General features: G+C 44.6%; 1 protein-coding gene across 1 annotated transcript in view; it reads left to right on the forward strand.

The window, feature by feature from the left end:
• Positions 1-23,974, forward strand: part of LOC133460760 (zinc finger protein 721-like) — a 176,691-nt gene extending 152,717 nt beyond the window's left edge. The window contains exons 9-10 of the mRNA XM_061741523.1: positions 22,501-22,736; positions 22,821-23,974. Coding sequence (XP_061597507.1) covers positions 22,501-22,736; positions 22,821-23,313 — 729 coding nt within the window. The 3' untranslated portion in view covers positions 23,314-23,974. The remainder of the gene's footprint in view (positions 1-22,500; positions 22,737-22,820) is intronic.

A 23,974-nucleotide genomic window follows, 5' to 3' on the forward strand; every position in this document is an offset into this window, starting at 1 on the left:
TTACCATTATAGTAATCAGATTACACCGTATATCAGCATCACTGAAATGGACCTGATGCTTAATCAATCACAACGATATGCAAATATTAACCTTTTGTTAACCAGTTGTTTGTAAGTGGAAACAGAAATCCCAGGTTTGGTGGAAAAGGGGTTTTACTGGGTTTGTTTTGATTAGCTGTCCCGTTCGGTCGGAGGTGGAACTCTTAAAAGGAGCGGCACTAAGAGCCAAATCCACAAAGAATAGATTGCGCCCGCAAATAGCACTGTGAATTGCGCCGCATTTGCGCCCGCAATTTGCCCTGCTTTAAGGTCCTATTCACAAAAGATTTTGCTCTACTGATATACCCGGAGCAAACACGCCCATAAAGTCTTGCAGCTGAGTGCAATTTTCCCTTGTCTGAGTAAGTGAGCGGAGCTGTTTTGTTCTCCATATTTCAGCACACAGATCTGTCCATAATGAAAACTGCAGAGAGCACAACAGCCTCAACTTTCACGTATTTGTACTTCTCTAGTATTTTGCATGTATGACATAAGCTAATGAAATGTCAAATGTTAAGAGCCTGTGCGCATTTACGCACAAGGCACAGCACCGAAGTTAACCCGAATAAGTTCACAGAACAGTTGTTTTAAGTTTCCACAACTTAAAACTTTAAGTCCGTGGGAAATACACTCAAAATGTTCTAGTTTCCACAACTTAAAACTTTCTATTAACACCGGATCTGGATCAGATCAGGATCTGACGGTAATTCATGTTCTGTGTTTTGCTACGCACACCTACAGGTCAGCTGTTAAACACACACATTCTAGATTTATATGTTTATATGGTGGAACTGTTTGTAATAAAGCAGCCCCTTTACTGTATGGATGAATCCTGAGCTCCGTCCTGTTATTTTTATTTTTAAATCTGAGATAAGTCCACAACCCCACTTGATCTGACTGTTTACAGTAATGTCTGACTGTAGATTTCACCCTTAATATCATTCAGTATCACACAGGCTTGAATGATATTGAAGAGAGAGAGAAACAGAGACAGAGGGGGAGTGAGGAGTGAGTTTGCGCGCAGTTAATACACGCTTCCAAAAGACGGTATTTGCTCCACTATTTTTGCGTGTGGCAAATGGCGCTGGCCTTTCTGAATTAGACGGTTTTTGCAATGAGGCTTATTTGCATAGACAGGGGGCAATTTTGCGCCGAATGTATGAATATTACCTAATTTACATGCATGCAAATGGCACAGGCGCACCATGACACTATTTGCTTGGCAGCGCAGTTTGTGGTGCAATTCGCCCTTTGCGGGTGCTTTGTGAATTAGACGCTCTCTTTTTGTCTCATTTACACCGGTTTAGCGGCCGCAAAAGCCGCGCAATCCTTTTGTGGATTTGGTCCTTAAGGCCCGATTTACTAAAGGTTTGCGTGCGTAAAAACCTGTGCAAACTTGACAGCACCCGCAAACCAATGTGCGAGCTGATCTACTAACGGCGTGCAAAGACGACTGCGTCTCTGAAATGCGCAAAATTGCACACGCAATTCAGTTAGTACTTTTTCCCTGATGAATAATCAATATGGGGCGTACCCGGCAGAAATCCTAAATACTGGGAGGGGAAGATGCAAATTGCTCCATTTACCACGCGCAATGAGATTTACCAAGCCTGAAAGTAATTGTGCGTATTGTGATTGCGTCTGTATTTAATACGTTCGAAAGGAAGGTGCTAATCTGCTGCTGCTGTTATTGTGGCAAGGAGGCGACATCCAAAATCAAAGAATACGCAGAGAGAGAGTCTTTATTCTGCTGCATGCTATTTTAAAAATGGTTGCACACGTTTTATTAAAGGCCACTTTTTCTTTAGTTCTTCGCCTTATATCTTGCGACCTTCTTTTAATGTGCCCCCCTCCACTCGCCACAAGCAGGCCAAGCCTTTGTGCCAAAACTTTGTATTTTATTGATTACTTATCTTATTGAACGTGAAATCATCCTTCGTAAATTACATTTAATTAAAACCCGTGCTTATTAATCACACAACACAGGTTAAACATCATGATCAAATCCGCGCCGTCCCGCTGTGTCTGATCAGCGCAGACAGACTGCAGCTTCGCCTGAATTATGGTTCTGCGTTAAATCGACGGCATAGCCGACGCGTAGGGTCGCGGTGCGGTGTGCGTCGCCACGTAGCCTACGCCGTCGGTTCTGCGTTAGTGTAACGCGGAACCAGAAATCAGCCTTTAGTGTGCGCTCTGTGCGCTGTTCTGAACACTTCTTTTCTCTTCTTTCGGATGATGGTCCGTCCCGTCTGTCACACATTTACTGTCAGTGTTTGCTATATAATATATAATATTTGCAATATACTGTGGACATCTGAATAAAAACTTAACTCATAAATAGATTGAATCAAAGCGCTCTCCAGCTCTGTGTCTGATTGTCTTTTTCTCCTCAGATCATGCCGAGCACCGCCGGGTCACGCAAACCCGACCAATTCAATATTAAAATCAAATTCGGTCCTGTGGCCCGTTTTTCTATTTCGTATTTTTGATCTGTGCCTAAAATTGAAATATGAAAAACCACGTTTTTCCGTTTTTTGTGTTACCAACTGCATTTATTCTATCGCAGGTTTTCTCCGATATTGCATTTCTTTTGGTAATGTTTAAATGTCTTTGCTGTAGTTCATGAATGTGTTTATTTGCCTCTTCCACTAATATATATATATTTTTTTTTTTTTTTTTTTTTTTTCCTCTCCCCTTGTCTGCACACATATTAATGATTGATACCATGACGGTAGAAACCAAAAGTATATATATGTGCATTATTACTATATTTAATATATATACATATATATACATATATATATATATACGCATACATATGCGTACACATACATAAATATACACATACAAACCCAGTGATTTTTTTTTTTTTTCTTTGGGGGGGGGGGGGGGGGTGACGACATCCACTGCCAATCCAGGAAGCAGGAACACACGGAAACACACGCCAAGCACTGGAAATCTGCAACAAAAAACCACAAACAAAGCACGAAACCAGCATGGAGCCAACCAAAACAATAACAGCAATCGACCTAAATCTTGAGATCTGATCGCAGTCTGAGCTAAGCTGTCGCTACCGCTACCTAAACCCAAAAACTAGAGAGCCAGCATGCAGGTGTGTGTGTGTGTGTGTGTGTGTGTGTGTGTGTGTGTGTGTGTGTGTGTGTGTGTGTGTGTGTGTGTGTGTGTGTGTGTGTGTGTGTGTGTGTGTGTGTGTGTGTGTGTGTGTGTGTGTGTGTGTGTGTGTGTGTGTGTGCGTGTAATAAACCAAACAAAGTTCCACCTGAAGTGTATCTATAGTGGGGGAGGGGGGGGAGCAACCCCGCCACCCGCGAGACCAGAGGCCGACACGGAAGAGCCCGGAACCCAGGCCACCGGCAACCCCACAGAGGGGAGAAGTAGGAGGGAGGCAACCCACCGCCTGCGAGCCCCCCCCCCCCCCCCCCCCGGCGGCGGCCAAAGGGGCCCGCGGGCGGGGCCCCCACGGTGCGGGAAGAAGCAGCCAGGGATCCCGCGGCGGCGGACCGCGACCCAGGCAATCCCCGGCCACCCGGTCCGGGCCAGGGCCCCACCGTACCTCCACGGGCGCCCCCGGCGCCGCCGGAGCCCCCAGACGGAGGGGGAAACGGTCCAACATCCTCCCATTCATACTGACAACCTAAGACATAGACACCTGGGAATGGTGCCACCCCGCCGCCACGCCCGCCCGTGCACCCCCCGGTCAGGGGAGGCCCGATTCAGCAATTCAGCCGAATGTTGTTCAGTGGAGGCAGACATTATCTCACTACTAATATGATCTCATAAAAGATTCCTAAAATAGTTGATACATAAACTGGATTTTTGTTTCCAATTTACTAGAATGGTTTTCTTTGCGATACATAAGGCAGTGAGGACCCGGTGTGTCCAATTAGGTTCTATTTGAGTGTCTCCCAGGTGACCTAATATACATACCGGGGGGCACACTGGGATTCTGTGGTTGATCCATGTGGATAAATCCTCACAAATCTCCTTCCAGAACCTCTGTACCGGTGTACAGAACCATAAAGCATGCATATAATTATCTGGGGTGTTCTCTGTGCACTGTGAACAGATATTAGAGGTGACAAAGCCCATCTGGAACATCCTTTGTCCAGTATAATGTATTCTATGAAGAACTTTGTACTGTATAAGTTGTAAGTTTGGGTTTTTAGTCATAGTAAACGTATTTAAGCATATTTTGGCGCTTTTGCATTAGTACCGCCTTAGCTCGGTTCTACCCGTTTTGCGCTTTCGCACTAGGGCTGAGACGAGTAGAGCCGCTCCAAGTCGATACTTTTTTCTGTAACCATTTCAGTGAGGTTCTGAAAGCAGGCTGAGCAGGGACTATTTCTGACGTCACCACCTCCTCGCCACCGATTGGTCGGGGGCGGGGCCGTCACCACCCTCCGCGCCTCTGATTGGTCGGGGGGCGGGGCCGGGGCCGTCAGACGTTTGAATCAGGAAGCGGGAGTCAGAGCGAGGCGACTCGCGGCTCGCGGCGATTTTATTATAAAGCGCAAAACGTCTGTTTGGTGATCCAACTCTGAGGTGCAGATGTTCATAAACCTGGTGGCTGTCGAGAAAAAATTTAAAAAGCGATGTAGACGGGCTGTTTTACTCTCAGCCGCTCCCGGCTCCAGCTGCTGTCTCATCAGCGCCGACATGAAATAAGCGGTTGCGCAATCGAGTACGTCACAGCAGCTTCACCCAAACCTGCCCGCTTCTCCCCTGGCAGTGCGAAAACACATGTGTGGAACCGTGTAAAGCCGCGCCGAGCCGAGTCGGGCCAAGTAAGTCCTAGTGCGAAAGTGCCATTTGTGACCAAGAAAACTGGTCGGTATTCAGAGAGAGATCCGCCTCCCACTTGGAGATCGGGAGAGAGACTGAATCGTCCAGTTTAGACACTAACCTGTAGAGTTTTGATAACAACTTTAAAGTGCTTAGATTCAATAAATCTATTATCTTAGCGGGAAGTTGTAAATCTAATTGGCTAATTTTGTATGTTTTATTTATTATGGCCTTAAGTTGTTGATACTCTAAAAATGTATTCCTGCTAACTCCGTATTGAACAATAAGTGTATTGAAAGGTACAAACTGTCCTCCTACAATTACGTGCTGTAAATACCGTATTCCTTGATCTATCCATTGAACGAAATTAACCATCTTTCCACTAATATCTCTAACTCCAACTCATCAAATTTCATTTTGCGCTTGTGACTTGTGACTGTGCATTCCATCGACTCTCCATGGCGCAGAGTTTGCGCTCGCAAACCTTAAGACACGCAACACCTCATTTAAATACTGCTGTTTGCACCTGTTATCAATTGCGCACGCAATCTTAGTTGATCACCCGCAAACCACACAACAACTGCACGCGCAAACTTTTTCAGTGCACACGCAATTTAGTACTCTTTATTTAGGATCTTAGTAAATCAGGCCCTAAGTGTTTCAAATCCTCAAACCAAGGAATGTCTCCCATCATAACTCCAGCTTTGGTTTTGCTAGATTACTTGGCACTACTGCTTTTTTTAACTCAGGATGACGGCATGAAACACAAGATCCTGATTGTCCTTTCAATTCTTTGGATTCTGAAAAGACACAGGGAGCATAAAAGTGGGTGGAGAAAGATTTCAGGGTGTTTGTGGTGTTTCAGGTGAAGAACAAAGCTCCTGCAGAGATATTTCAGGGTGTTTGTGGTGTTTCAGGTGAAGAACAAAGCTCCTGCAGAGATATTTCAGGGTGTTTGTGGTGTTTCAAGTGAAGAACAAAGCTCCTTCAGAGATATTTCAGGGTGTTTGTGGTGTTTCAGGTGAAGAACGAAGCTCCTGCCGAGGTGCAGATCACTGCCGAGCAGCTGCTGAGGGAAGCCAAGGAGAGGGAGCTGGAACTTCTGCCGCCCAAGCAGGAGATTACCGACAAGGAGGAGCTCAACGACTCCAAGCTGAGGAAGAGGAAGGTAAACCTGCTTCCAGGCTCCGTTATCTTGAAACAAACACCACAGTTTAGTGTCTTGACTTCACGCTGAGCTGCTTTCTTGAAGGCCTTTGAGGACCAACAACAGGAAGAATCCAACCGTCATCAGTTAGGGCTCAGTTCTACTTGCAGTTCAGAACGCGTACGCATCGTTGTCGTCACGCGTATCCTGCGTTCATTTAGCGCGTGGACGTGCACGTTCTCAAAAAGACAGTGAACACGTACGCGACCTGCAGTTCTGGCTGTGGCCGCGAGTGGCGCTGTTCCCGGTCTGATACCAGCTGGACACAAGTGACGACGGAGGTCGCTGGCGCCGTTTCCTTTGCCGAAAATACTGACAGGCCTCTGTAGTTGACACGCCTCTGCCATATTGCATGGAGGAAGGGGACAGTACCACTGGAGTGGCAAACCGGGGTGGTAGTCCCTCTTTTTAAAAAGGGGGACGGGAGAGTGTGTTCCAACTATAGGGGGATCGAACTTCTCAGCCTCCCCGGGAAAGTCTACGCCAGGGTACTGGAGAGGAGAATACATCCAATAGTTGAACCTCGGATTCAGGAGGAACAATGCGGTTTTCGTCCCGGTCGTGGAACACTGGACCAGCTCTACACCCCCCGCAGGGTGCTCGAGGGTTCATGGGAGTTTGCCCAACCAGTCTACATGTGTTTTGTGGATCTGGAGAAGGCATTTGACCGTATCCTTCGTGCCATTCTGTGGGGGGTCAGTGAATATGGAGTCCAGGTCTACTAAGGGCTCTCCGGTCTCTGTATGATCGGAGCATGTGTCTGGTTCACATTGCCGGCAGTGGATCAGACTTGTTCCCGGTGCATGTTGGACTCCGGCAGGGCTGCCCTTTGTCACCGGTCCTGTTCATAATTATTATGGACAGGATTTCTAGGCGCAGCCAGGGGTCGGAGGGGATCCGGTTTGGGAACCTCAGGATTTCTTCTCTGCTTTTTGCGGATGATGTTCTGTTGGCTTCATCGGACCGGGACCTTCAGCATCTGCTGGGGCGGTTTGAGGCCGAGTGCAACGCGGCAGGGATGAGAAACAGCACCTCCAAAACCGAGGCCATGGTTCTCCATCGGGAAAGGGTGGCATGCCTTCTCCGGGTGGGTGGAGAAGTCCTGCCTCAGGTGGAGTTCAAGTATCTCGTATCTCTTGTTCACAAGTGACGGAACGATGGAGCGTGAGATTGACAGTAGGGGTGGGTTAAAAATATCGATATATCGATATTTCATCGATATACATGTGTAGGAACGATTATCGATACATAAATCCAAGTATCGATTTAAATGTCTTTTTTTTTTTTTAATTTAAATCCTGATTTTTTTTTTTTCCCCCATTTTATCACCAAGTGCTCCTTCCTAAGTTAGTCCTGGGCATTGCTCCCTCTAACAGCCCCGGGAGGCCCCGCACTGAGCTCAAGTCTCCTCCTTGACCTGAGGAGTGAGCAGGCTGCTTCTTTTCACCAGTCAGGGTGGGGCTTCTCTGGCCGGACGCAGCGATGGAAGGATCACGTTATTCCGTTATTGTAACTAGAATATCTATATCGAATCGTATCGGAAATCGTATCGTCTTGGGACCTAGTGTATCGGTATCGTATCGTGAGGTCAGTGATGATACCCAGCTCTAATTGACAGACGGATCGGTGCAGCGTCTGCAGTAGGGCTGCAACAACGAATCGATAAAAATCGATTATTAAAAGCGTTTGCAACTAATTCCATTATCGATTCGTTGTGTCTCGCAATTATTACGTCACTCACTAAAGCCTCATTTATGGTTCCGTGTTAAATCGACGGCGTGCATACGGCGTAGGGTACGCGGCGACTCAACCGCCGCGTACCCTACGCCGGTAATGTGTAACACGGAACCATAAATCAGCCCTTAAGTCGCGGAGCTGAAGTTGAGGTATTTCGCCCGGACTACATTTAATGGGGCACAGCGCGCTGACGCTGCGCACATAAAAAGAAGAAAGAGGGTGCGGATTTGTTTTTTTTTTTTGTTTTTTTTAAATTTAATTTGCACAACATGAATGTATACATAAACATGACATGATAATCCATTTCCAGAGGAAAGATAACAGGTAGTGGTTGTGCACGTGAGGACAGAAACCCTAGGGGGGCTTATGCAAGGTCCTCGCCGTTTACAGGACATTACATGACTTGTTTATTATTTGGTTCTAGTAACATGCCGTGCTTAGTAGGGGTGGGCAAAAATATCGATATGCCAATATATCGCGATACTTTTCCAGCTGATTCAATATCGATATTCAAAATTTGAATATCGATTTTTTTTTTTTTTTTTTTTTTTTTTTATCCCCGATTTTTTTCCCATTATATCACCCAGTGCTCCTACCTAAGTGACAGTCCTGGGCATTGCCACTCTCTACCAACCCTGGGAGGGCCCTGCACTGAGCTCAGGTTTTATTTCACGTTTTATTTCATTTTATAATTTATTTTTTATATAACACAATTGCCTGTCCTTAAAAAATGAAAAATAATGGCCAGAGGTTTATTTATTTATGGATTTATATCTATACTGACTGATCACTGTGCCTGTCCTTGGTTTTAGTACCCATCTTTCTTGTGTTTATTATCATTTGCCACATAATTAAAGCAACCTCATACTAAATTTAATGTTAATTTCATATGATGTAAATAATATGAAAAACATATACAAATATGTTGTAACTTTAGCTTGTATAGTTATAATAAAACATTGTTTTGACTCAGTTTGTCCCATGAATTGTCACTATAATCTGATGAACGTGCAACTGGGATTTTAAGATCCATCACTATCATCTGATGTACATATATACAACTTGGATTTTAAGATGTGTAATGCATTTTGAAATTTTTCGGTGAACTATGTAGAATATAATAATCGGGATATCGCATAATCGGGATATCGCAATGTGTATCGTATCGTGGCTCAAGTATCGTGATGAGTATCGTATCGTGAGGTCCTTCCCAATACCCACCCTTAGTGCTCAGGCAATGAGTCTGCAATGGCCCAGACGGGAGACACATGTAGCTCAGTGCTTAACTTTTATTTTTAATCCACGCTATATTCTTTTGGGTCCGTTCTCCTATATGTTCCCGCTCTAACCCGGTACATACATAGGTTCCTCTAAACATCTGTTCCCACTAACGCTGGGCGATAATCGTTTATTAGATCTCGATCTCGATTCAGACACTAATGCGATCTCATTTTTAATAAGATCGAATCACGTCGATTCTGTGACGTCACGCTGCATTATTTATTTATGTTCCTTCCTTCTGAATCATCCCAGGCAAAAACAAAAAGTTGTGTGGTTGTGTTCTGTGTCCGTCTCCTCTTCTTATCATGATCATGTGCAAACACCCCGTTGCTATGGCAACACGCACTCATTTACTGCACGTGTGTGTGGTAGAGCCCTGCGCGGGACTGTTTTTTTCATCCCGCTCCCGCTGCATTTCTGCATTACCGCCCGCACCGTGTGTGTTCCGCTCCGCTCCTGACACTGAGGCAGCATTACAGTAAGCTTTTGTTACTTACTGGTATTCATTTTCGCTTACCAAAGAGACTTGAGTAGTTGGTCAAGTAGTGAGTGAGAGCACTTTAATTTGATGTTTGATTTTATGTATTATGTACTATGTGAGCAGCACTGACTGAGTAATGTGACTGTTTAATGAAGCCACAGTAGTTGGCTTGCAGTTTGTTGTTGTTCATTTATGTTTCTTCCACTGTTGTTGCCTTCTACCTTGCAAGTAGTTGAATGAAAAAATAAATTTTTCATGGAAAAATGAAAATCGTTTGAGAATCGTATCGTAGATCTAGATTCTTGTGGAGAAAAATCGAGATTCTCATTTTGAGCAGAAAATCATTTGAGAATCGTAGATCTAGATTCTTGTGGAGAAAAATCGAGATTCTCATTTTGGCCAGAATCGCCCAGCACTAGTTCCCACTACAGTTTTAACTAAAAGAAAAGGCAGAAAATGTCAGAAAAACAAAAACGTAATAAAGCTAACTGGGTAGTTTTCAATTTTAGCTCTATTTGGCAGATGTAAAGCATACATGTGTATGTTTTCTGTGTTAGTCAATTTAGTTTGTTTTTTTAATCAATCCTTTAAAAGCTCAGGGATGTTCAAGGAGCAATCTGTTTGTGAACCTTCTGAAGATTATCTGCACTGTGAATTTGGCACTGCCAGTTTTGTTTTCGAATGGTTGGAATTTAATGCTTTTTTGTTTAGTTTTTATCTGATTCATCGATTAATCAAAAAAATAATTGACAGATTAATCGATTATTAAAATAATTGTTAGTTACAGCCCTAGTCTGCAGTTATGCGGTCGGTGTAACCGGACCGTCGTGGTGAAGAAGGAACTGAGTTGAAAAGCGCTCTCGATTTACCGGTCAATCGACGCACCTACCATCACCAATGCTCATGAACTTTGGGTAGTGACCGAAAGGACAAGATCGCGGATACAAGCGGCCGAGATGAGTTTCCTCTGCAGGGCGGCTGGACGCTCCCTTAGAGATAGGGTGAGGAGTTGGTCACCCGGGAGCAGCTCGGAGTCGAGCCGCTGATCCTTCACATTGAGAGGATCAGCTGAGGTGGCTTGGGCATCTGTACCGGATCCTCCTGGACGCCTCCCTAGGGAGTAGTGCTGGACGGTATACCGGTTCTTACCGAATACCGGTGATCATCAAAATCATCCGCCCGAAATAAATACGGTCAAAATCAACCCCCTTGTAAAACTGCCATCCCCCCCTTTCCATCCCTTATGTCATTTCATCAATGAATGTGGTTTTACTGCTATTTCAACATTTAGAGTCATCACCAGAAAAATAACTCATTTGACAATTTTCACATGTTTCAAGAAAATTTACACTTGAAATAAGTAGGAAAATCTGCCAGTGGGACAAGATTTATCTTCTTATTACAAGCAAAAAAATCTTGTTCCACTGGCAGATTTTTCTACTTATTTCAAGTGAAAATCTACTTGAAACAGACTGATTTATTGCTTGTATAGTTGAAAAATACATGAGAACAGGACCTTGAAAAAAATAATCGCATATTAAATCGCAATATTGAGGAAAAAAATGTTGTGAGGCCATGCAAACCTGTATATACTAGTGTGGACATTAATGTTTTTCTACAATATTTCGTCCTCATGACAGTAAAATAGGCCATTTTAAGCCAATTTACTGCAGCAATTCCTTTCCAAATCATTAGAAAATGTGGTTAACACCCAGTTGTGCATGAAAAAAAAATACTGTGATATAAATTTTTGGTCATACCGCCCAGCACTACTAGGGAGGTGTTCCAGGCATGTCCCTCCTCCCTAGGGAGGTGTTCCAGGCATGTCCCTCCGGTAGGAGACCCAGGACACGCTGGAGAGACTATGTCTCTCGGCTGGGCCTGGGAACGCATCGGACTCCCCTCGGGAGAGCTGGAGGATAAATTGGAAATTTCTATTGGCAACTTTACACAAATTTGTTTGGTAAATCTTTTATAATTTGGATAAAGATATTATATAGCTCTTCCAAGGCATGTGTAAGGAAAAACATCAAATTTCAACAAACTTTAAAAGGAACCCTGGCTATTAAGACATGTAGGTCTTAAAAGATAAATGTTGTATCAATTATAACAATGTGATATAAAAAAACCTTTTTGATGTCTTCGTTTTTATAAAATTTGAAAATATAAATTTAACACGTAGGTCGCCATTGTTGTTTACATTCTGGGTAGTGACGTCAGACGGTGGCTCCTGCTGGCCCCCGTCCACTGTTTTGACACCCAGAAACAGATGAAAACACAGCTAAACAGGTGACCGGCCGCACCAGAAACACAGATCAAAAACACAGCTAAACATTAAGGGTGACGGCGCACCTACAAAAAAGTAAAAAAAAAAAAAAAAAAAAGTGCCGCACCATGAAGCATGAACTATAAAAACACCATAAAACTCAGATAGACTAACAAACCACAACGTTTCAACTAGCAGATAGCCGATGCTACAATTAAAAACCCCAGCCAGATCTGGCGTCATTAAATTAAATAAAGATGTTCTTGCCTATTTGACGCGAAGTCTGCGCCTCCCGTTTCGTCAAAGTCCCGGCCAGTCCCCTCAGCCTCTGGTCTGTCATCACCCAGCACCGAAGCCGGTTTTAGGGGGGCGGCAAAACGTGCATCTTGCCCACCCGCTTCTCCATCCCAGCGGCGGCGAGAGCGGGTGGTGGAGAGCGGAGAGCGGGTGGCTACGCTGTAGCCGTGGCTGGCCCGGGACTTTGACGAAACGGGAGGCGCAGACTTCGCGTCAAATAGGCAAGAACATCTTTATTTAATTTAATGACGCCAGATCTGGCTGGGGTTTTTATTGTGGCATCGGCTATCGCTAGTTGAAACGTCTTGTGGTCGGTTAGTCTATCTGAGTTTTATGGTGTTTTTATAGGTCATGCTTTATGGTGCAGCACTTCTTTTTTTTTTTTTTTACTTTTTTTGTAGGTGCGCCGTCAGCTTAATGTTTAGCTGTGTTTGATCTGTGTTTCTGGTGCGCCGTCACCTGTTTAGCTGTGTTTTCATCTGTTTCTGGGTGTCAAAACAGTGGACGGGGGCCAGCAGGAGCCACCGTTCTGACGTCACTACACAGAATGTAAACAACAATGGCGACCTACGTGATAAATTTATATCTTCAAATTTTATAAAAACGAGGACATCAAAAAGGTTTTTTATATCAGATTGTTATAATTAATACCAACATTTATCTTTTAAGACCTACATGTCTTAATAGCCAGGGTTCCTTTTAACTTGCAAAGAGGTACCAGACAGGGTTGTCCTCTTTCTCCCTCACTATTTGCGATATTTATTGAGCCCTTAGCAGCTGCTATTAGCCAAAACCAACAGGTTAAGCGTTACACCAACGCAGAGCCTATGGCGTAGGTACGCGTCGATTTAAACGCAGAACCGTGGACACGCTTTGCTACGCAGGCCGCTGCTCTTCTCCCCGGAGCGACGCTTTGTTCCCTCCCCTCCTACATGTCATTCAAGCAGCCAATCAGCGCAGAGCCTCATTATCATACCCCCCCCCCCCCCCCTTCCCTTAGAATGGAGCACAGAAAAAGGGGTAGAAGCGGTAAAACTATAGACACGGCCCACAGGCTGAATTTCTGATTCATGTGGAAAAACAAGCTTTAGATTGTTTTAAGACATTCAAGGCCTGTTTAAAATATACATTAAATGCCATAATATGTCCCCTTTAATCTAAACGCCCCAAAATTACTATCGAAACTCTACAGGTTAATGTCCAAGATAGATAGTCTCTCTTCCGATTTTCGAAATGGGCGGCCTGACCTCTCTTTTAACAATAACCAATTTTCTTGGTCACAAATATGTTTAAATAATTTCACTATGAATTAAAGCTGCAAGCAGCGATGAACAGGCCCTCGCACTCATGGCCACCGTCCCCCATAAGCATATCAGAAATGACACCACCCACGACTTCCATTCAAAAGTTATAGCAGAAAATAGGGACAACCCAATCAGAAGAAGGGACGGGGCTAATTTTCACCAATTATGGTCAAGGACTCAATACTGAGTCCGATGACACCACCCTCGCGTCTTTATGTCAAACCATTCAAAAGTCATGGCAGAGAAAAGTATTCTAGGGGGCGCTGTTGAGAGCCATTAGGCCACGTCCATTAATGCAAACCATGAAATATCAAACGTATCGCCAGGCCTGGCTTGGATGCAAAATTTGGTGACTTTTAGTGAAACTATCTAAATATGGACCAATCAGATGAAGGGTTGGCACGCTTTTTGGCATCTGGCGTCGCCACGGTAACGCTTTTGAAAGAGAAACATTTTAATGTATAACACACCTGGGTGCACGTTACAGTTCAGGCCGTACTAACTGCCGAAAGAATGGCATAAATTTTGCCAAAATGACACGATTCATTCAAAATGGCCGACTTCCTGTTTGGTTTCGGCCATGGGGCCAAGAGACTTTTCTTTAAGTTGCGCCATGATACAGGTGTGTACCGATTTTCGTGCATGTACGTCAAACCGTATTGTAGGGCCTGAAGCACAAAGTTTTCTAGGGGGCGCTGTTGAGCCATTTTGCCACGACCATTAATGCAAACCATTAAATATCAAATTGTTCGCCAGGCCTGGCTTGCGTGCAAAATTTGGTGACTTTTGGGGCACGTTTAGGGGGGCAAAAAGGCCCTCCTTTCATCAGAAGAAAAAAGAATAACGAGAATTCCTACAGATACAATAGGGCCTTCGCACTGTAAGTGCTTGGGCCCTAACAAGAATCCAAACTTGCACTTCTTTACAGAATACATTATAGAGGACAAAGGACGGTCCAGATGGGTTTTGTAACCTCTAATATCTGCTCACAGTGTAATAATAATAATAATTAAAGCTGCAAGCAGCGATGAACGGGCCCTCGCACTCACGGCCACCGCCCCCATAAGCATATCAGAAATGACACCACCCACGACTTCCTATGTCAAACCATTCAAAAGTTATAGCAGAAAATCGGGACGACCAATCAGAAGAAGGGGCGGGGCTAATTTTCACCAATTATGGTCAAGGACTCAATACCGAGTCCCATGACACCACCCACGACTCTTTATGTCAAACCTTTTAAAAGTTATGGCAGAGAAAAGTATTCTAGGGGGCGCTGTTGAGCCGTTAGGCCACGCCCATTAATGCAAACCATGAAATATCAAATTTAAAGTAATGCGCGTAGTCGCAAGATGAAGACGCACATTTTGATGTATAACACACCTGGGTGCACGTTACGGTTCGTATTAATTGCCGAAGGAATGGCATAAATTGCGCCAAAATTACACAATTAATTCAAAATGGCCGACTTCCTGTTCGGTTTCGGCCATGGCGCCAGGAGACTTTTCTTTAAGTTGTGACATGATACAGGTGTGTACCGATTTTCGTGTATGTACGTCAAACCGTATTGTGGGGCTTGAGGCACAAAGTTTTCTAGGGGGCGCTGTTGAGCCGTTAGGCCACGCCCATTAATACAAACCATGAAATATCAAATTTATCGCCAGGCCTGCCTTGCATGCAAAATTTGGTGACTTTTGGGGAACTATCAAATATGGATCAATCAGATGAAGGGGGGCCGCGCCTTTTGGCGTCTAGCGTCTCCACGGTAACACTTTTGAAAGAGAAAAGTAATGCGCGTAGTCGCAGAATGGAGACGCACATTTTGATGTATAACACATCTGGGTTCACGATACGGTTCGGGCCGTATTAATTCTCGAAGGAATGGCATATATTGCTCCAAAATTACGCGATTAATTCAGAATGTTCAAAATGGCCGACTTCCTGTTCGGTTTCGGCCATGGCACCAAGAGACTTTTCTTTAAGTTGCGACATGATACAGGTGTGTACCGATTTTCGTTCATGTACGTCAAACCGTATTTTGGGGCTTGAGGCGCAAAGTTTTTTCTATCTGAACCGATCAGATGAAGGGTGGGCGCACCTTTTGGCGTCTAGCGTCGCCACGGTAACGCTTTTGAAAGAGAAAAGTAATGCGCATAGTCGCAGGATGGAGACGCACATTTTGATGTATAACACACCTGGGTGCACGTTACGGTTCGGGCCGTATTAACGGCCAAAGCAAGGCATCAATTTCGCCAAAATGACGCTTCCTGTTCGGTTTCTCGACATGACGCCCAGAGACTTTTCTTTAAGTTGTGTACTAATACAGGTGTGTACCGATTTTCGTGCATGTACGACAAACCGCATTGTGGGGCTTGAGGCACAAAGTTTTCCGGGAGGCGCTGTTGAGCCATTTTGCCACGCCCATTAATGCAAACCATTAAATATCAAATTTTTCGCCAGACCTGGCTTGCATGCAAAATTTGGTGACTTTTTGGGCATGTTTAGGGGGGCAAAAAGGCCTTCCTTTTGTCAGAACAATAATAAGAAGAAGAAGAATAATTCCTGCAATTACAATAGGGCCTTCGCACTGCAAGTGCTCGGGCCCTAATAATAATAACTTGCATTTATATAGCGCCTTTCAAGGAACGCAAGGTCGCTTTACAGATCATAGACCTTTTTCAAGGGATGCCTTGAAAAAGGAAAACCAAAGGAAGAACAAACAAAACAAAACACAATCGGGACAAAACAACAGGGGGGGGGGGGGGCACTAATGGGGAAAAGGTGGGTTTTGAGTTGTGTTTTGAAACTGTCCAGAGAAGGGGAGTCACGGATTACAGCAGGCAGGGAGAGAGTTCCAAAGGGTGGGGGCAGCAACACTGAAGGCTCTGTCCCCAAAGGTCTTCAGTCTGGTCCGGGGGATGGAGAGCAGACCAGCGTCTGAAGACCGCAGGTTCCGGGAGGGAGGAGTTTGTACCGAATGCGGAACTTAACAGGTAGCCAGTGGAGGTGGATGAGGGTGGGGGTGATATGCTGCCAGGGCTTGGTGTGGGTGAGAACCCTGGCAACTGAATTCTGCACGTACTGGAGCCTGTCCAGGGTTTTACTTGGAACCCCAGACAGGACTCCATTACAGTAATCCAGTCGGGAGGTGATGAAAACGTGGATTAGTGTTTCTGCCACAGAGTCAGAGTGAGGGACGGAGACGTGCGATGTTTCTGAGGTGATAGAAGGCAGATTTGGTGACCGACTTGATGTGTGACTGGAAGGAGAGGGTGGAGTCCAAGATGACGCCCAGATTACGGACCTCGGAGGATGGCGTGATGGTGCAGCCGTCCACCCGGATGAGCAGATCTCCAACCTTCCGGAGCATTGACTTTGGGGCCACAACCATGAGCTCCGTCTTATTGCTGTTCAGTTTGAGGAAGTTAGTTGTCATCCAAGATTTTATGGCTGAGAGGCAGTTAACCAAAGACTGTGGGGGGAGCTGGGAGGATGGTGAGGTGCTGAGATGGAGCTGGGTATCGTCAGCGTAGCAGTGAAAACTGAGACCATAATTATGGCGTTATATTTATGTCATTAAAGGAGCGAGCGATAACACATGTGCACGCGCGCATATTTCTTTGCGCGAGTGAATTATTTCGTGTCGCGCGCGCGTATTTCAATAGCCGCGCGCACTTGTTTGATGTTCGCGCACATATTCAGCAACCGAGTGGAGCAGAGGGAGGTGCGAGCGAGTAAAAAACGCTGCTTTGCGCGCGCTGGATCGCTCCTGCTCTCCCTCTCTCTCCCCCTGTGCTCTCGCAGATGGAGTTTTGCTCGCTCGAAGCAAAGAGTTTTGACAGTTTGGGGGCGGAGACCAAGGATGACCCCCGGCCCTCTTATGATTGGTCATTTTCCAGCCCCCCCCCCCCACATGACATCTATCACTTTCTCTATCTATCTATTTATCTATCTATCTATCTATCTATCTATCTATCTATCTATCTATCTATCTATCTATCTATCTATCTATCTATCTATCTATCTATCTATCTATCTATCTATCTATCTATCTATCTATCTATCTATCTATCTATCTATCTATCTATCTATCTATCTATCTATCTATCTATATTACAATGGAATATATGTAGTACATATAATATGATTGTTATTACTGAGGAGTTGGATGCACCTTCCCAAAAATAAATCACCTCCAATTCTTCATCAGGGTCTCTGTAAAAATCCCTAAATTAGAGTATTAGATTTGTTTTCTTCATAAATGTGTTCAGTGGACATAAGTTATGCATTTATTAATTAATTGAAGTGTGTGTGTGTGTGTGTGTGTGTGTGTGTGTGTGTGTGTGTGTGTGTGTGTGTGTGTGTGTGTGTGTGTGTGTGTGTGTGTGTGTGTGTGTGTGTGTGTGTGTGTGTGTGTGTGTGTGTGTGTGTGTGTGTGTGTGTGTGTGTGTGTGTGTGTGTGTGTGTGTGAGATTGATCAATACAATTTTTAGAATATATCTTTATCAAGAATAAATCACATTGTCAATCATTTCATGGAAAGAGGTAAAAAATATTGTATTCCAACTTTACACACACACATGGATGGATGGATGGATGGATGGATGGATAGATAGATAGATAGAGAAAGTGATAGATGTCATGTGGGGGGGGGGGGCTGGAAAATGACCAATCATAAGAGGGCCGGGGGTCATCCTTGGTCTCCGCCCCCAAACTGTCAAAACTCTTTGCTTCGAGCGAGCAAAACTCCATCTGCGAGAGCACAGGGGGAGAGAGAGGGAGAGCAGGAGCGATCCAGGGCGCGCAAAGCAGCGTTTTTTACTCGCTCGCACCTCCCTCTGCTCCACTCGGTTGCTGAATATGTGCGCGAACATCAAACAAGTGCGCGCGGCTATTGAAATACGCGCGCGCGACACGAAATAATTCACTCGCGCAAAGAAATATGCGCGCGTGCACATGTGTTATCGCTCGCTCCTTTAATGACATAAATATAACGCCATACATAATGGCGTATGATCTGGCCAAGGGGGAGCAGGTAGGTGGTGAAGAGGGTTGGACCGAGCACAGAGCCTTGGGGGACACCATGGTTGACTGGGGCAGGGTGGGAGGAGGAGCCAAGGATGGTGACAAACTGAGTTCTGTTGGTGAGGTAAGATTGGAACCAAGATAAAGCAGAGCCAGAGATACCAAGGAGAGCAGACGGGCGTTCGAGGAGGATGGTGTGGGAGATGGTATCAAAGGCAGCGGAGAGGTCGAGAAGGATGAGGATGCTGATTTTACCATTGTCTGCAGCAGTGAGGAGGTCATTTGTAATTTTGATCAGGGCGGTCTCAGTACTGTGGTGGGTTCTGTAGGCTGACTGGAAGGGTTCATAGAGCTCATGGTTGGACATATGCTGGTGGAGCTGGCCGCCACTGCTCTTTCCAGGATCTTACTGAGGAAAGGAAGGTTGGAGATCGGCCGGAAGTTATTGAGGTCCTCAGGGTCCGAACCAGGCTTTTTCAGAATGGGAGTGATGGAGGCGATTTTAAGACTGGGGGGCACTGTACCGGAGCCTATGGAGGAGTTAATTATGTCAGTGATGACGGGACAGAGGGTAGGAAGGCAGGCTTTCACCAAAGCAGTTGGCATGGGGTCCAGAGAGCAGGAGGAAGCTTTGGCTTTGGTGACCAGTTTGGTGACCAGTGCGGTGGTGACAGGGGAGAAAGAAGAGAGAGAGCAGTGGGGGGGCAGGGAAGCTCCAGGGGCGCACCACTTAGTGAACCGCCGGGGGAGGGAGGGTCAGGTGTGAGGAGTTGCTGGTGAATGGTGTCCACCTTAGCACCGAAGAACTCCAGAAACTTGGAGCAGCGCTCCTGGTTCTCTGTAGTAGGGGGGGCGGCAGGGGGGCGGAGCAGGCGATTGATGGAGAACAGTGTCCTGGGGTGATTTTGTTGAGAGCCAATGAGGGTGGAGTAATACCTCACCTTGGTTCTGGCTAGTTCGTCCTTGTATGACCTCACATGCTCTTCAAAAGCCAGCCGGTGGACGGTCAGGCCAGTTCTTTTGTGCAGCTGCTCCAACCGGCGACAGGTGGTCTTAGAAATGCGGAGGTCTGAGGTGAACCAGGGGGCTGGACGGGCATAGGAGACAGACCGGTGTTTGAGGGGGGCCAGAGAGTCCAGGCAGCACAGTGTGTACAGAGAACACCCCTGATAATCATATACATGCTTCATGTTTTTGTGCACCGGTACAGAAGTTCTGGATGGAGATATGTGAGGATTTATCCACATGGCTCAATTACAGTGTGCCCCACATTATGCATACTAGGTCACCTGGGAGACATCCAAATAGAATCTAACCTGGCTCACTTGGTTCTCACTGTCTTATGTATCGCAAAGAAAAACGCTCTTATGAACTGGAAACAAAAATCCAATCTTTGTATGAATCAATTTAGGAATCCTCTGTTAAATCATATCAGTAATGAGATAATGTCTGCCTCCACTAAACATCATTCGGCAGAACTGCCTTTCTCTGGTCCCCGATTATAGGCTCCATTAGTGGGGGCGAGTGGGTGGTGATACATACATAAATATCTCAGTTGTTTCTCATCATCATTTGCTGCACTTAGGGTTGCAAAATTCCGGGAATTTTCAAAGTTGGAAACTTTCCATGGGAATTAACGGGAATATATGGGAATTAACGGGAATATATGGGAATTAACGGGAATTAACGGGAATAAATACAAAATTTACAGAATTGAAGGTTGGCCCTTAACAGGGAACTTAAATATAGTTGGGGGAAATATATTGTAGCATAGTCTTGGCTAAAACAACCAGATTTAATGCAAGTACACTCCTCAATCACATGCACACAGCACATTGCTTACTGCAGGGATATTGAGGCCACGCCCCCTACAGGCACTGTGCATTCCTCCATCACATGCACACAGCTTACTGCAGGGCTATTGAGGCCACGCCCCCTACAGGCACTGTGCATTCCTCCATCACATGCACAGGTGATTTCTTGAAGCCTGGAGGCCACACATTTGAGCTCAAAGCACAAGACTATTGAAGCCACACATTTGAGCCCACAGACTATATAAAGTCAAGTAAGTTTTGATAATATTATGGGGTAAATATATTTGATCTATAATGGTATTAATGTTTAACTTGCAAATATTAAATTAAAAAAACATGTTTAATGGGACTTTTTTGGAGGAAGTGGGGCTCCTTTCATTTAACATTTTGAATGGGACTTTTTTGGGGGGGGGGGGGGTCATTTTACTTTTTGATTGGGTGGGGGAGTACAAGAATAAAAACTAAGGTTCTACTCAAATAAATCTGTTGAAATGTCATGTTTTTGTATTATCTTGCATGGATATCTGCTTATGACAAAATAAATATTTACATTTATGTTTGGATAAATACAGTTTGTTTAAATTACCCCCAATTTCCAGTTAATTCCCATAAATTCCCAATAATTCCCATAAATTCCCATAATTCCCATAATTCCCATGGAAAGTTTCCAATTTGGTATATTTCCAAAATTCCCCAGCTTAACTTCCCATGGAAAGTTTCCGGAAAGTTTCCGGAAATTTACCGGAAATTTTCCACCCCTTTGCAACCCTAGCTGCACTCCACATGACTGCTATGTGCTGCTGACGTCCCCGACTCCCCCAGTCTGGCCTTCGGCAGGAGGGTCCCCCCCTTATGAGCCTGGTCCTGGTCCAGGTTTCTTCCTCCTAAAGGGGGGTTTTTCTTGCCATTGTTTGGCTTAAGGTTTTTCTCCCACTATGGGAGTTTTTACCTGCCATTGTTTATGTAATAATTGCTCAGGAGTTTATGTTTATGTTCATGTTCTGGATCTCCGGAAAGCATCTAGAGACAACATCTGTTGTATTAGACGCTATATAAATAAAATTGAATTGAATTGAATCGGCAGAACTTGGAGCTCTCTAGTCTCCCGGCGGCTCTGGTTGAACGGCCCGACAAACGGTCTCCGATCACGCTGTTTTCTTTACCGAGATCACAAGAAAAGCAGAGCAGTGATCTCCTCTCCATCCTGTGTTGCTGTCTTGTTTATTTGTCTTTACTCCACCAACTCGAAATATTGAATCACTTTTCTAAGCCAACGGCGCGACGCAGCTCAAACAGCAGGTGTTTCCGCTCTTTAATCTGATTGGTTTACGAGTAAATCGTCCCCCACGTGGGGTGCGCTCTTATGATTGGCTGAAACAAAGATATCTGATTGGTTGCAGATCCTTCCCTTTTTGAAACAAAAAAAACGCATTTGTTAATCAAGTCACGTCAGGGGAGTCTCAAAAGTCACACATAAATCCAGCTCGGCTCACAAATAAAAAAAACGTTTGTAAATCAGGTTATATTTGTGTGTGCATCAAAAATACATTTGTGTATGTTGTCCTACGCACGTGTGAATTGTTCTGTGCATTTGTGAATTTTGTCCTGTGCATGTGTGAATTTTGTCCTGTGCATGTGTGAATTATGACACTCTTCTGCCCTCACTACACGTTTGCGTATGTAGCTATGCAGCGAGCTAAACACTCTCCCATAAAGGACCCAAGGCAGGAGCTGGCTTTAGGTGTTTTTAATGGAAGCCGTGTAAAACTGTAAAAAGAACAGTACACAAAGCATAAGTTCTACATAATGAAAAATCTCTTATACAAATGAAATAAGCAGCATAATGTAGCTGACATAAAACAAATGCAGTAAACCAAGCAAACAATCACAGTAAACTAAGTGCACTCACAGATTATGCTTCTTGATGAGCAGAACAAAGCAGAAGGAGGCAGATTGTGAGATGCTTCCTTCCATGAGGTAGTGATGTCATTCAAAATGGCGGATTCAAACCTGCTAACTTTATTAACACCTGGATGTCATATGAACAAGGCCGCCAGATGGCGCTAAACTGCATTACCTAACACATTTTGTATCTGATATATAGGAGAGGCAGAACAGACACTGTTCTAGCTCCATACTTGAAACTGCAAAGGCTTTTGATAATGCAGCCAAGATAATGTAAGTCATCTTCTCTGTTACAGAATCATAAAGGAAGACCCAAAAGATACTGCTGTGATGATTGCGAGAAAGTCTTCACCACTTCATCAAACCTGAAGATCCATAAGAAAACTCACACTGGTGATAAACCATACAGCTGTGATCATTGTGGTGCGGCTTTTGCCGTGAAAGGTTATCTTACGACTCACCAACGTATTCACACTGGTGAGAAACCATACAGCTGTGATCAGTGTGGAGCGGCTTTTACCCGACAAGATAATCTAAAGAATCACCAACGTATTCACACTGGAGACAAGCCTTACAGGTGTGATCAGTGTGAGGCGGCTTTTGCCCAGCAAAGTCATCTAACGACACATCGACGTATTCACACTGGTGATAAACCATACAGCTGTGATCAGTGTGGAGCGGCTTTTGCCGTGAAAAATAATCTTACGACTCACCAACGTATTCACACTGGAGACAAGCCTTACAGATGTGATCAGTGTGGAGCGGCTTTTGGCAAGCAAGGTCACCTAAGGACTCACCAACGTATTCACACTGGGGAAAAGCCTTACAGATGCGATCAGTGTGAGGCGGCTTTTGCCGAGCAAGGTCACCTAAGGACTCACCAACGTATTCACACTGGGGAAAAGCCTTACAGCTGTGATCAGTGTGGAGCGGCTTTTGCCCAGCAAGGTGCTCTAACGAGTCACCAACGTATTCACACTGGAGACAAGCCTTACTGGTGTGGTCAGTGTGGAGCGGCTTTTGCCCGGCACGATCAATTGACGAGACATCAACGTATTCACACTAGAGACAAGCCTTACAGGTGTGATCAGTGTGGAGCGGCTTTTGCCCGGCAAGGTGATCTAACGAAACACCGACGGATTCACACTGAATAAAAAGTGTACATTTGTGATCAGTGGTGATATCATTTATTTTGAGAGTTCAGTTAAAAGGCACCAATTTAGTTTAGTTATTTTAGTTTGAAAGAAATCATTCTGGTGGTTCGATTGTGGGAAAGATTTTAAATATTTTTTCTAAAAAGCAGCAGATTCTTACAGCTGTAAGAGCTGTTCAGTTATAACCAGATTTAGAAAATGAAGTACAAGAATTCAATTAAAATGTCTTTATTTTGAACATGATGGTAGTGTAAGTCACAGACATGCTCGAGCATACTTGAACAATGAATGCAAGAGATTCTTTTTTTGAAGCAGCAGAAGTTTTGACATGTTCAAAAAGAAGTAAGAAGTAAAAAAAATGTCTCCTTCCCCTTGAACTCAATACCATGTTTTCACATAGACCCTTGTTATTAGATGTCAAAAATCTTGATGTATTGAGACGTTATACAAATCAATATTAAGAATTTTACACAGTGTAAACATATTGTGGTATAGATGAGTATAAATTTGTGGATTCCTGGGTGATTATTGCCATTTGCAGTTACATGTCCCTCTATATAAACACTATTTACTATGAGTCCCTGTATTCATCTATACATAAAAGCATTTTTTTTTTATTAACATACAGTACTAACAGTGACAAAAGAGTGCGTGCGTGCGT

Source organism: Cololabis saira, chromosome 15 (genome assembly GCF_033807715.1).
Source record: "Cololabis saira isolate AMF1-May2022 chromosome 15, fColSai1.1, whole genome shotgun sequence".
Lineage (NCBI taxonomy): Eukaryota > Metazoa > Chordata > Actinopteri > Beloniformes > Belonidae > Cololabis > Cololabis saira.